The 15,360-nt window shown below is 38.4% G+C and overlaps 1 protein-coding gene across 3 annotated transcripts in view; it reads right to left on the reverse strand.

The window, feature by feature from the left end:
* The window catches only part of IHO1 (interactor of HORMAD1 1), a 68,834-nt gene extending 53,812 nt beyond the window's left edge, over positions 1-15,022 (reverse strand). Inside the window, exons 1-5 of one of the 3 annotated variants that reach the window (XM_078152385.1) lie at positions 14,953-15,022; positions 9,867-9,997; positions 5,766-5,885; positions 5,400-5,466; positions 405-579 (exon numbers count right to left, since the gene is read on the reverse strand). In XM_078152385.1, the coding sequence (XP_078008511.1) occupies positions 405-579; positions 5,400-5,455 (231 nt within the window). In that variant the 5' untranslated portion in view covers positions 5,456-5,466; positions 5,766-5,885; positions 9,867-9,997; positions 14,953-15,022. The remainder of the gene's footprint in view (positions 1-404; positions 580-5,399; positions 5,467-5,765; positions 5,886-9,866; positions 9,998-14,952) is intronic. The other 2 variants (XM_078152386.1, XM_078152387.1) reach the window with 2 other exon arrangements.
* Positions 15,023-15,360: the final 338 nt, after the last annotated feature.

The raw sequence follows: 15,360 nt of genomic DNA on the forward strand, positions 1-15,360 counted from the left end.
TTCTTAGAAAATTTTGCTGTCAACATGAAAAATGTATATTACGATGTTACCAAACACCTCTCAAGAAGCCGTTTCCCCTGCAAAATCTAATAAGCAAAATTGCATTACTGGTCTCAGAAAAAATGATGCGATATTTGAGTCTCCCCAAGAAAGGTTGAAGTCCAACCATACTTGCCACAATTCCATCATTAATTATTAGTTAAATAACAAAAGCAACTGTAAAAACAAATTATTTTCCCATTATATCTAATCTAGCAAGTCATTCACCTATTATAAACTCTCTTCAAATATTATCCTTTGAGATGTACACTTCCTAAGACATATTTAAACAGTTTTTTTAAAACATCCTACTTTCCTTAAAAATGGTGAAATGATTGCAAAGAAATTACGTAAATCAGACTCACATCCTCAGAGTTCTGTTGTAAAGTTTTGGCATGTCTCAAGTGGGCATTGAAGTCCAAAGATGCTGAAAGTGATTGTGAATTCTCCGGACAGAATTGGGACCCAAAGAGGAACTGGGAATCAGTGAGGCTGGAGTAATCATTAAGATTGTTATTCCAATTAGATGGTTTATTGGTCCTGGAATAATATAAAAAATAAAGAGTAATATGCTTCAAGTCAAGAGATATTTTGAACAATTAAATTCTAGAGTCATAGGATTTAGAGATCATTGAGTTCAACTCTTTATTTTATGGACAATGAAAATTATTTATTAGGTGAAGTGATTCAGCAGAGGTTATGGAATGAATGAATGAATGAAAAAGTATTCATTAAACATCTATTATGTGCAAAGCACTGTGCTAAATGCTGTCACGATACAAATAGAAAAAAAAGCAATAATTTGTTCACAAGGAGCTCACATTCTAATACAGGCAATAAGTCTACAGCTGAATGCTTTCAGGCTCCAAATTCAATGCTCTTGCCACACTATTATATCACCTTTCTAATTTACAGACAACCACTTCAGTCTTTATTGTCACACTGCCTGCTATCACCCTCAGTATGATGCCACCAGCATTCTACTAGGTGTCAGTTAAGACTAAACTATCACCACTCTAACTACAATAAGCATTATTAATAAAAGATCAAGAGAATTCCTGGTACTGCTGTAGAATAACTGTCTTGATAGAGAAATTTACTTAATACTCCTAGTAACATCAGTATATCTTATACAGGACCATCTTCATCTTTGAAAACATGGCTCATAAATCTTTAGGGACTAAAGGAGCACAGTACATTGTCTTCTCAAGATTTTCATAAAGTAAGGCACTGTTCCCTACAATGCCTTCTTGTTTCTTGTTCATTTATCATAAGTGACTCATAGATTATAATATTGTAACAACATACTAGAATCCAAATGTTTTTTAATGTTTATAAATAAAATTTGCTTTAACTTAGGATATGTATAAATGTTCAAAAATATGAAGAAGAAAAGGAAGATAGTTCAAACGAACAAAAAAAGATCAGCTCCTTTCCCCCCGAATAAAACCTCAAAAAAAACCCAAACAAGTAAAATAACCAAAAAAATGATTGTGGATGATTGGACATTTCTGGTATTTACTGATTTTTAAAGCCTCTACAACCCATAATTCTCCCATATTAAAAACTCCTGTCCTTGTATTTTTCCCGTCTAACTATATTTTACATAGCACCCACTTACAGCTTCCAGAAGGGACTTTAGCTATCATCTAGTCCAACCTTTTCATTTTACAAAAGAGAAAAGATACTCCGCCAAGGAATAATCAATTGTTGAAACCTGCTTCATTTCCTGTGGAAAGTTATGGCATTCATTACCTCTACTTTGATGAATTTGGCACTGTTATTCACTCTCTTAAGTCTTAGAGTGTAGTGAGCAATATTAGCACAGTGATGCCATACGGTGGAAGTCAGTGGAGCTGACTCCTTGGTTCCATATATTCCACATACCAGCTAGATAGGCGAGTCACATAAACTTTCCAAGCCTCAGTTTCCTCACTTATGGAGATAATAATACTTGTTCTACCTACTTCCCAGGGTTGTTGTAAGGAAGATACTTTGTAAACCAAAAAGCACTAATAAAATGTGAGCTAAAATTATTATCAATTCCATTTGAATATAATGGACTGCATATTATATAGGTGAGGAGGCTATAAAGTACAAACTATTTTAAAAGCCCAAGAAATAATTCACAAAGATCATTCATCTTTAAAATATAAAATTTAAAATAACTGAGTAGTACATAAATATAATATATATCCTAAACAAGAAGGATCTTTTATGTCATTAATGAACAATAATGACAAGCTGATTAGATTCAAGGACTACATACACACACACACACTCCACTCTGAAAAGATAGAGATATAAGTATATATGTATATGTATATGTGTATATTATGTATATGTACATATATGTGTTCATACATATATATGGAGAATTGTGTAATAATAGTTCAAAATAGAGCTTTGTGATTCCCCCCACAAGGCCACAGTGAATAATTAGTTGGGCTGGAACAAAGGCAGATTAGTAAGTCAATTTGAATCATTGTATTTGTAAGTAAGTTAGTTTTGAAATTAATGAAGACCTTTAATTTTTGTTCCATTCTCAATACTAACTGCAATTTTTTGTTAAAGAGAACAAATCTCTAGGTTTCTGCTAAATTAATAATGAATCTTCAAGAAAGTTTTTGGGGAAAAGAAAGCATTCAGTGAATAGTTATACAGGAAGATAATCTTAAATTTCTTCCCTCCACTTCTGGTATACCCTCTCACCCATCACCCAAATCAGAAGCTAGGAAATGTTGGTAAAAGACATAGCTGTAGATACCAGTATGTGGTCAGGGTTAAATTACTTCCTCTAAGTGGGCTTGAAAATTTTCTTTAAACATTATGAAATGCAAAATGAATAATTTTCATTACATTAAATTGAAAAGTTTTTGCACAAACAAAGCCAATGCAACCAAGATTAGGAGGGAAGCAGAAAACTGGGAAAGAATTTTTACAACCAGTATCTCTGATAAAGGCCTCATTTCTAAAATATAGAGAGAACTGAGTCAAATTTATAAGGATACAAGTCATTCCCCAATTGATAAATGGTCAAAGGATATGAACAAGTAGTTTTCAGATGAAGAAATTAAAGCTATCTGTAGTCACATGAAAAAATGCTCTAAATCACTATTGATTAGAGAAATGCAAATTAAAACAACTCTGAGGTATCACATCACACCTATCAGACTGGCTAACGTGACTAAACAGGAAAATGATCAACGTTGGAAAAGACATGGGAAAATTGGAACACTAATGCATTGTTGGTGGAGTTGTGAACTGATCCAACCATTCTGGAGAGCAGTTTGGAACTATACCCAAAGGGCTATAAAATGTGCACACCCTTTGACCCAGCAATACCACTTCTAGGGCTGTATCCCAAAGAGATCATACAAATGGGAAAAGGACCCACATGAACAAAAATATTTATATAATTTATATAATTATATATTATTTAATATATTATTTATATTATTTTTGTAGTGGCAAAGAATTGGAAATTTAGGGGATGCCCCTCAGTTGGGGAATGGCTGAACAAATTGCGGCCCATGAATGTAATGGAATACTATTGCACTATAAGAAATGATGAGCAGGCAGACTTCAGAAAAACCTGGAAAGATGTATATGAACTGATGCCAAGTGAAGTGAGCAGTACCAGGAGAACATTGTACACAGTAATAGCCACAATGTGCAATGACTAACTTTGATAGACTCATCTCTTCTTAGCAATGCAAGGATCCAAGACAACTCCAAAGGACTCATGCTGGAAAATGCTGTCCACATCCAGAAAAAGAGCTATGGAGTCTCAATGCAGATCAAAGCATATTATTTGCTCTCTTTCTTTTTTATTCCTTTTTTTTTTTGTTTTCTTCTTTCTTGTGGTTTCTCCCATTGGTTCGAATTCTTCTTTACAACATGACTAATGTGAAAATAGGTTCAGTATGAATGTATATGTAGAGCCCATATGAAATTGCATGCCATCTTGGGGTGGAAGGAGGGGAGAGATGGGGAGAAAATTTGGAACTCAAAATCTTATGGAAGTGAGTGTTGAAAACTAAACATAAACAAATAAATTTTTTAAAAATTTTCTCTAGTCAGCTCACAGGTTGAGATAACTGACAGGTATCACTTAACTTGTCCAATGTAAAGGATATTATGAACTCCTACAGTACTTAGAGTTTTTCCCACATAATTCCATACAACTATATAACTATATTATGATGCTATGTGCTAATTGTTATATGTGTTTATGTGTTATCTACCCAACTAGACAATAAGCTCCTCAATAGTAGGGCTAAGTCATATATATATATATATATATCACACACATACATATATATATACACACATATATATATACACACACATACATATATATATACACACATACATATATATATATACACACATACATATATATATATATATATATATGTAAAAAAATAAAAATATGTCCTTTTTATGCTCCATAGTACCTAGTACAAGGCTGGGAACAATGTGGGTGTTTAGTAAATGATTTTTGAATGAAACAATTTCCTCAATTCCCTGTGAACCTTGTCCTCTGATTGGTGAGCTTTCACTTTCTCTAGTCTTGTTCTCAGTTTCCACACCACTTTCCAGCAATTTCTAGCTATGTGTGTTGTCTTCCTCTATTAGAACACAAGATAGGGGCAGCTAGGTGGAGCAGCAGATAGAGCACCGGCCCTAGAGGCAGGAGAACCTGAGTTCAAATCTGGCCTCAGACACTAGACACTTACTAGCTGTATGATACTGGGCAAGTCACTTAACCCCATTGCCCAGCCAAAAAAAAAAAAATCCAACAGCCCAAGCTCCATGAAGACAGGTGCTTGTCTACTTGAATTTGTATTACCACAGTGCATGACAGTGCCTAGCAAACAGTAAACTCTCAATAAATGCTTTTTCATTCATTCAATTGATTTTAATTCCTAGATATCAGAGACCATATATCACACTTCTGTGTTTCTCACAGTGTCTAAACCAGAGCCGGACATAAAGTCTTTAAATAATGTGGGCTGTGTCATATACTTTTTCTGTATCTGCCCATAGTGCCTAAAACAATGTTAGCCATACAATAGGTGTTTAAAGAATATATTTATTGAATTAAATTTTCTCCTCAAATGCAATCAAATAAGTGTTTATAGGCTTATTTACTACTTTCATATATGAAATATAGAACTTAGGGAAAAGACTAGACAGGGTAAAGAAAGGACTTGTGGGCTTGAGTGTCAATAGACTGCAGCATCCATTAGTGGAAACCTTCTACCAGATAAGTGCCACCTTCCTGTATAGATAATAGATAAATGCAGTCACTAGATCTTCCTGAATCTACAGAGTACGTACTCATAAAAACTTACCCTGTACCCGGGGGAACACTGAGCATCTCTTTGACATTCCAGACGTTAAAGTTCATTTCTTAAGATTCTATTAGAAAGAAGGAAAGTACACTAATTAAGGCAGCTCATAAAGTAATGTTTTTCATAAACAATTTACAAATGCCCATTCTGTGGAAATCAGGACGTTCCAACAGTAGTATTTACATTATATGTCATCAAAACATTTTCTTTGCCACCATAACAAGAACCAACCTTTCCCAAGCAGGCATTTTTGGTGACTTGGTATAAAAGTACAAAGTACTCTAACAACATCAGCTAATTCAGTCAAAATTCCATATTTATTAACTGGCCAGGCCTCCATTTGAATTCTGTCAAATTGCCACTTACATGACCTTGGACATGCCAGTTCTTGTCTTTGGGTCTCATTTTCCTCATTTTTAAAATAAGAGACTTGGATCGGATGATTTCTGTGGTTCCTTTAGCCCTAAACGCATGATCCTCAAAGCCCTGTGAGACAAATTATTACAGCTTATCTTCATTTCACAGCTGAGGAAACCAATACTCATAGAGACGATGTGAAGTCACAAAACAAGTAAATGTCAGCAATGGGATTCAAGCCCAGGCTCGGCATGCTGTCTCTTATAATCATGCTGAATAGAATTGAGGTCTTGCCATCAGAAAGCTTATGTTCTAGTAAGAGAGATTCAACAACATACAAATAATTACCGTGTCCAGCAGAATGTGACAGATCTTAAGGAAAGGTAAAACAAAGTGCTCTGAGAACTCTGAGCCTCCACTATGTTCACTTTGAAACTAAAATGCCAGAAACACATCCCTTTCCCCACCATATCACATTAACTGGGGGAACGGGTATGTTTGTTCAGATCTCCACTCTCTCACTTATCCTCAATCTCTCCTATTCTACTACATGTCTCCCTACTGCCTATAAACATGTCCATGTCTCCCCAGCCTCAAAAATCTCTCATTTGATCCATCTATGCCTAATAGCTACTGTCCCGTATCTCTCTTTCCTTTTGGTACTAAGTTCCTTGGGGAAGCTATTTACAATAGGTGCCACCTTTCCTCTTAACTCTCTACAATCTGGTTTCCTATTCAACCAAACTGCTCTCTCAAAGTCACTAATAATCTCTTAGTTGCCAAATCTAATGGCCTTTTCTCAGTCATCATCTTTCTTGACATCTCTGCAGCCTTTGACACTGTTAAATCACCTCTTCTGCTTAATACTCTCCTTTCTCTTGGGGCAGCTAGGTGGTGCAGTGGATAAAGCTCTGGCCTTGGAGTCAGGAGGACCTGAGTTCAAATCCGGCCTCAGACACATGACACTTACTAGCTGTGTGATCCTGGGCAAATCATTCAACCCCACTGCCTTACCCTCCCCCCCAAATACTCTCCTTTCTCTTGCTTTTGGTGACACTACTCTCTCATAGTTCTCCCCTATGTATCTGACCACTTATTACATCTTCTTTGGTGAATATTCATGTGTGGGTATCCTAAAGGGCTCTGTCCCAGATACTCTTTCCTTCAAACTTTTGCTCTTGGTGATCTCATCAGCTTGCATGGATTCAATTATCATTTCTATGCAGATGACTATCAAATCTACTTATCAAGGCTTAACCTCTCAGCTGACTTCCAGTCTCTTATCAACAAATACATATTAGATATCTCAAACTAGAAGTCCCACAGACATCTTAAATTCAACATTTCTAAAACTGAACTCATTGTCTTTCCCCCCAAACCCTCTCTTCTTCCTAACCTCCCAATTACTGTTGAAGAGTACCACCATTCTCTCATGCCCCCAGACTCATAACTTGGGCATCATCCTCAATATCTCACTCTCTCTCTCTCACCCCACCCCCAACAATCTGTTGCCAAGTCCTGTCAATTTTATCTTTGTTTTCTTCAGTGTACTTTTTTCAGTTTGCCAATTGTGTCTTTTAGGGACTTGTTTTCTTCAGTGTATTTTTTTTCCAAATGGCCAATTGTATTTTTTAAGGACTCTTCTACCTCTCTCATTAGACTTTTAAAACCCTTCTTGAGCTCTTCTAAGAAGGCTTTTTGGGCTGCAGACCAGTTCACACTCCCTTTTGATGTTGCAGATGTGGGTTTGTTGACAATGTTGTCCTCTTCAGAATTTCTGTCTTGATCTTCATCTTCTCATAACATGAATCTATGGTACGTTTCTTTTTACTCATGGTTTCTTTATTCCCTGGCCTTTAAAGAGATTGAGTTCTCCTGCTGGGGAACAGAGGGCACTGACCCAAGCTTCTTGTGTTGGGAGCCTAGGTCTTGGTCACTGGCTTTGTGTGCTGGGAATTGGAGGCGATAGGGTTCTGGCAGCTTACCTCACCTTGGGCTGGAATCAGCAAGGCTGGGACTTCAGGGAGACTCTAGGTTGCTTTCTTCAGCTCCTTTCAGATGAATGCCTCAGGGTGCTTATCTGCCTGGGGCCCTTTGTAGCGCTTGCTTCCCTTATTTTTGCTGAGGCCCTGGGAGACCCGTTTGCTGGGCTGCTGCACTGCTGTTCCCCATCTTTCTTCCAGTTCAGCTGTTCCAGGGTTTTTTCTGGGGTGATATTTTCTGGGTTTTCAGAGGTTGATAGGGGAGGGTGAGAGCTACTACCTTTTCACTCCGCCCTCTTGGCTCCCGGAAGTGGAACATCAATTTTATCTTTGTAATATCTCTCCTAAATGCCTCCTTCTCTGTACTCACATAGCTGCCACACTAGGCCCTGTCACCTCTAGCATGCTAGTTGGTCTCCTAGCCTTACCCTCCGGTCCATCCTGCATTCAGCTGTCAAACTTATCTACCTAAAGCATAGATCTGACCATGTCACGCTTCTACTCAATAAATTCCAATGTTCTCTATCACCCTCAGGATCAAATGCAAAATTCTCTGTTTGGCATTCAAAGCCCTTCATAACCTGCCCCCCTCCCCTCTACCGCCCTTCCTGTCTTCTTATCCCTTACACTTCCAGCCTCCAGGTACTATGAGATCCAGTGACACTGGCCTCCTTTTTTCCATGCACGAGACAACTCTATTTGCAGACTCAAGAATTTTTGCTGGCTGGTATCCTCCAGGCTTGAAATGTTCTCCTTCACCATCTCCACCTCCAGGCTTCCCTCAAGTCCCAGCTAAAAACCTACCTTATACAGAAAGTCTTTCTTGATCCCCCTTAATTCTAGGGCCTTCTCTATGTTGATTACCTCCAGTTTATCCTGTATAAAACTTGTTTGCACATAGTAGTTTGCATCTCCTCCATTAGATTGTGAACTCCTTGAACAGAGACTGTCTTCTGCTTCTCTTTGTATCCCCAACTCTTAGCACAGTGCCTAGAACATGGCAGGTGCTTAATAAATATTTATCCACTGACTGATTTTTAACTGCTTTAACTCTGATTAACACTGACTCCAAAAAATGTGTAGGAGACATACAAGTACTGAAATAATACATACTGAAGCAATAATAGTTGTTTCTTTGTTGTTCAGTCATTTCAGTCGTGCCTGACTCTTCATGACCCCATTTGGGGTTTTGTTGGCAAAGATACTGGAAACTGGAAACAAGGGAACTGAGGCAAACAGGGTTAAGTGACTTGCCCAGGGTCACAGAGAACACTAAATAAACACTAAACAAATACTGAAGCATTTGAGAGTAAATATTAACATTTTTATTTTACACTACCTAACTTTACTTTGGGAAGACTATTATACTGAAATATAAATAATTCTTAAAAAATAGATCCAATTTAATTAGACATTCAGAGCCTGTTTATTATTCTAGAATGGTAATGCAAATCAGCAGACCAACACATTATTCAGAAACCAAAAAGCTATCAGTTCTTAGCTTTGCAACTAAACAGTAGGCAAAAATGGTTATGCACATCACTTTCTCCTTTTCCTAGCTTTCCATCATCTAAAAACTAATTCATAAACATTTGGTGCTCTCCATACAATTATTAGACCTGTGACTACAAGAAGTCACTTAACCTTCTAAGAGCATTTCAGATTTCTCAGAAAATGGACTATGATCTAGCTCTAAATCCTAATATCCTAATTAAGCAGGAAAAATGACTACATTGACCATACCCTTTGACCCAGAGGGTTAACATTGGGCATATGCCAAGGAAATCAAAGACAAAAACAAGGATCCAATATACCAAATATAGCAGAATCTTCATCACACCACTCTTTGTGGTAGCAAACTATGTGCATGTCTATCAAATGAGAAATGACTGGACAAACTTCAGTATGTGACTGTAATAGAACATTACTATACAGTATAACAAATGTAAGGAATTCTGAGAAACAAGAACATTTATATGAACTGATACAGAGGAAAATAAACAGAACTAAAAAATAATAAGCATAATGATTACAACAATGAAAATGAAAAAATCACTTAAAAGGGGTTCATGTCTTTGTAATAGAAAAAAATCAGTTAGACTCCCTGAGAACAGATAATGAAACCTACCTCCTTCCTCTCTTCAGAAAGTTGGAAGGACAACTACTGCCAGCCAGAATACTGTATACATTATCAGAGTCAATATTTTCTTAATTGCTTTTGTCACAAAAGAAGTTCAATGAGGGAAAGGTGCTGAAAAACTGTAAAGTAAGGACGACAGGCAACAATTAAGTGCATTAAAAATGAATCCTATCTTCTAATTTGAGTGATTATTATTTAAAAGACTCTACCATGTACTTCCCTCTCTTTTGCAGAGGCGGGGGACTATAGGAATAGATTAACATTACACATACTATCAGATTCAGTTGAGGTGTTGGCTAACTTTGCTAAATTGTTCTTATTTTTCTCCCTTTTTTCTCTCTCTTATTTTTGTTATAAGGAATGGCTCTCTGGCGAGGGGGGGGGAGAAGGAATATATTTGGAAATGAAGGTGATATAAAAGCAAAAGATAAATAACTTTTAAAGACTACCACATAAGCTACATTTGCCTTATCTGAAAAAAAAAATTGGTTACAATTACCACTAAATACTGCAATTAATTAATTTGTTTCAACTTGTGTGAATACAAGGATATATTAATTTCCTCTTTGTAGTCTACTTTCAAAGTAATCCACTGAAAGATTCTTCTTACAAAGCAAATAAATGAATAATATAGCTAAAGGAGATGAAAGCAAGAAGAATAGATTTTTTTTTAATCAACTGGCTCCATTCAAACATTCTTTAAATGACTCACACTGAAAGGAATTCCAAAGTTCAAACGCAAAAGCAGTTCAAAAAGAGCTTAGCTGATGAAACAGAAAAGGTCAAGAATGATGGCTGGAATTCACTCAGACTCCTACTTGTGCTTATGCCATAGTCCGAACTCCCCTGGAGGCCCTCCTAGACTCTCCAAAGAGAATAGCTAAGCTCACCAACTCCTGACAGATTGACCACTGGCATTTAACTTGAATTCTAAGCCTACAAGCTCATCAATAGTTAGAACTCTGGTTCTCAAATCTTGCTACAATCTTACCTGGACCGCCCCCCCCCCAAAAAAGTTTACAGGCCCATGTAAAAGACGTTTTATATACCTCACCCTAGCCCCAATTAATGTAACTAACAAGATGCTCTACACTCTGGTAAGTCTATCAGGTGAAAATGGAGAATGCTTCTTTCAATCAATCAAATCTATAAACTAGGTGTGAACAATTCATAGATATCACTACTGAATCAATCAAAAGTATAAAGTAGGTGTAAGCAGTAAAGTGCTTCAAGTCATTAGATGAAATTTTTGCTGTTGTTCAGTCTGTCCAACTCTTTGTGACGCCATCTGGGGTTTTCTTGGCAAAGATACTGGAGTGGTTTGCCATTGTCTTCTCTAGATCATTTTACAGATGAAGAACTGAGGCCAACAGGATTAACTCGCCCAAGGTCACACAGCTAGTTAGTATCTGAGGTAAGATTTGAAATCAGGAACATGAGTCTGCCTGACTGCAGGGCTGGTATGCTATCTACGACGCCACCTAGCTGCCCAACTAGATGACATCAAATTAGTTGAAAGAATTAGACACACCTCTGCAGGTATGTATGTATATCTATACATACATACACACATACATACGTGTATGTATATATTTATATTAATGCTCCCAGTCTACGACCTGGTTTTCTTCTTGAATCTCTTCACTGATACACACACACACACACACACACACACACACACACACAGAGGGATTCAAGCAGGAATATGGGAAAGTGGGAATGTTTGGGGAGTTTTTTGAAGAATCTGACCCTTTTACACACTGTAACCATAGTAGCAAAAGGGTGGAGGTAAGCCCAGAGGGAGTGTCACCTTCCTCCTATTTACTTGATTATTAAAGAGATAGATTAGTAACAAATAAAGCATCCATGAGGAGCTGAGAGGACAAAGTGGACAAAGGTCCAGCAGAGTGCTACACACATCTTAGAGGAAGGAACTTCATGAATTCTCCAGGAAGGGAGAAAAGGATTTCTTTTCCAAAGAGGAGCTGTGAGTTACCACTTTGCTACATGTGCTCTCTAAGCTTGAGCCCACCTTACCCTGGACTCTATGTACTTGTGGGAGAGAGCACTCCAGTTTTTTGGATGAATGTTTATACCAACCATTCTTGTTATAACATCTCAGTAAACACCTCTTTTTAAAATCCAATTAAGTCTGACTGGCTAGTTACCATCTGGGAGTACATAGATAGGAACCTTTAAGCAATAGTACTAGAAAAACCAACCTCAATCCCTCATGGTTACCCTTAAGAGAGGAGAGTCAGCTGCCCACCGGGGACTTAGCCTACCAATGTTTGTGGGAGTTGGGATAGTGAGAGAGCCCAGAAGGCATACTACACTCACAAAGCTCCAACACCCAACCAAGTCAGAGGACACCATCAAAATTTAGAAGTCCATTACAGTGAAGTTATCATAGAACCCAAAGTTATCTTCAAAAATTATATAGCTATGTAAGAAAGACAACACAGTATAATGGATAGAGAGCCAGATTTCAGGATCAGAAAGATTTTGAGTCAGTTAGTCCCTGGCACACACTGATTGTGTGATCCTAAGTCATCTAACCTTTTGGTGGCCCAGGCAACTCTCTAACCACAAATTGTAGAATAGTTGTGGATCTAAATTGGTAAAGGAGAGTTTCCTCACCAGGAGTTCTTGACCCTAATGACATCACAGATCTGAAAAAACAAACAAACCAACCTGGATATGTAAACATAGCGAACTAGTTAGTTGCAAGATAAAAATGAGTCTCATGAGATGTTTTTTGGGGTCAAGAGGCAAAACAATTTTAAATTAAACCTGCTGGTGTCAAGCTGATTATGTGGATTGAAAAGGAATTAAGTTTTTGAGAAGGAATCAATATTTTAATTGGTAGTCTTCTAAGCTATGTTGCAAGTGATATTCTAGGATCTGTAAAACAGAATTCTATTCATAAATAGCTAATATTTAATTCCCTAAGGACCCCCTACAAGAAATGTGATTATTTGTTTGAATAATTAAAGAGTAATACCCTAGTCAAGTCATTCTGGCTAGTGCACATGAAAACAACTTCAGATTTTCCTATCACTTTTAAAAAATATACACTACATAAGTTTTACAAACTCTGACCAAGTCATTCCTTCCATCTTGTTCTACTGCCCTCTGGCTAGCACCCTTTTCAGTCACCTTTCTATCTAAAGTAAGACAAAAAGCAGAAGCTTTTCAGAGGGGAAAAAAATGCGATCATGTTCTCCAGCCCTTGTATATTACTTGAAAGAATTAACCTAAGACAAGGAAAACAAATTTGTTTGTACTTTTAAAAAGGCAGTATCAGCTCATAGTAAGACTTCATGAACTTTTATAAACAAGTATCTACTATAAACTCAGAAACAAAATCAGAATGGTGGAGCACATGGTTTTGTCACTCCACAGATGTGGGATTACATTTTCCTACTAAGCTACACCTGCATCACCACACAAGACTGGTCAAGTTGAAGGAATGGTGGGTGTATTTATATAAATGCTAGATTCCCAATTTTTCTGTTTACTCCTCACCTTGATGCCTCCTTTCCCCAGATAATTATATATTCAGAGCTACATACATTTACTTCTTATATCACAGTGCTCCTCTATCGCTATATTCCAAGCTGCTACTGTTATCTACTCTGATTTAAGTTTATGTCAGAAAAAAGGGGGGGGGTGGAGGGAAGGGGGTGTGCCAGGTCACAGCTTTTACTAAACTGGTATACTGAGAGACTGAAGCTCCATGGCACTTACCTTGTCCTCTCCTAAGGTACACTTCTGTTACTAAACTATCTGGATATGTATACTCATTGCATACTTAAGTTTGTAATTTAAGTATTCACCTCAGTGATGGCAGGTCTTCCCAGAAAGCGAAGATCTGCCGGCTTGATTCTTGTTACTTTGCATAGCCAGATGCTACATGTGAAAAGGTACTTAGTAAAATGCCTATACAGCATCTATATGTCCATAGATAAAATGTACTACTTCAAAGAGTCAGGTTACCCTCATCATTTCTACTGCTATTATATTATGTATGTTGGGGAAGAAATGGGTGGGTATGTGTATCCACACATATATACATATATGTATGTATAACAGGTATGTATAAATATATACATACATATCTATACACATACATGTATATTAAGATACACCTATATATACACATTTTTCATGTGTGGTAAAGTATATACAGGGAGGGGTGTGTGTACATGAAGGGAAGACTCAAAGGTGAGGGGAAGAAGTAGAGAAATATATGGTGAGAGAGGCTAAAAGGATTATAAAAAAAGAGTATATAGCATGTGTGTCTACGTGTTAGGTTGCCTCTTCATACAATGCATCTAACAGCTAAGAGGAAATCTTAAGCACTATTGTTAGCCAGCCTAGCTAGCATTTGAGCCTCTTATCCAGTAGACAAATAACACATTACTCATTTTACAGATGAAGAAACTGGAGTTATGACAGGTTAAATGATTTGCCCATAAACACACGATTAGCTATAAAGTGTTCTATATGGGAAGAACACGTCCTAATCCACGACTGAGAAGGGTCTGTGCATGTATGGTGGAGAGGGCTTGAGATGGGGTTCTGTGTGGATGAGGAGTCTGCAGTCGCAGGAAGAGGGAAGGCAGGGTGGAAAGGACAGGACACAGGTGCCTTTTGGGGAGGGCCTACAGAGGTTTAACAAACTCAAAATTCGAAAGAGAACCTGCCCTCATGGAGCTTACACTGTACAGACGGGGCCTGGTTTCTGCCCAGCAGAGGCAGAGGATAGGGGAGGGGCGGAGCCTGCACAGCACGGCCAGAGGGAAAGGGAAGGCAGCGCACGGAGGGGGGAGGGGATGCGCGAGGTAAGAGGCCTCCTCTCCAGAGCGCCCCACCCCACAACGTGGGGGGGTGAGGGGGTGGCTCACTTCTCACAGAATGAAATGGGAGGGAATTACTCTAGCAGGCTGCCCCACCCCCACTCCAGCCTCCGCGCCCCAGGAACTCCCCTCAGGTAGCGACCCTAGCTAGACTCCCTAAGCCTGGGTATCTTTTAATCCACCCCTATCCCAGCAAAAAAATACAGCCTCACCCTCTTTGTGTGACACGTGTGCCTCACCTCCGCTAGAGGCACCACCCTGCTGCTGCCCACATGACCAGAAGAAGCAACCAATCAGAGGACAGTAACGAGCACGTGACCTGGGGCATCCCTGGCCGGGGGAAATGTGGGGCGCATCAGCAAGGCATGGGAACCGTAAGGTCGGGGACCCCCTGGTTGAAGGACTAGAGGACCCTAACCTTCCCAGTTTGTATCACCCGCACAAGGTGTGGAAGAAACCCAGTCCTGGACTCTCATGACGGTCCCCGTTTCATTGTGAAGACAACACAAGAGAAAGTGGTTAATGAAGAAACTGTAAGCCCCTCGAGGACAGGGGCTCTCATTTTTTAATCTTGGTACTTCCAGCCCCTGCAAATTTGACTGATCTGAAAGCAAGATGTT

This window comes from Phascolarctos cinereus, unplaced genomic scaffold (assembly GCF_003287225.1).
Source record: "Phascolarctos cinereus isolate Bilbo 61053 unplaced genomic scaffold, phaCin_HiC Scaffold_4;HRSCAF=312, whole genome shotgun sequence".
In the NCBI taxonomy this organism is placed as follows: domain Eukaryota; kingdom Metazoa; phylum Chordata; class Mammalia; order Diprotodontia; family Phascolarctidae; genus Phascolarctos; species Phascolarctos cinereus.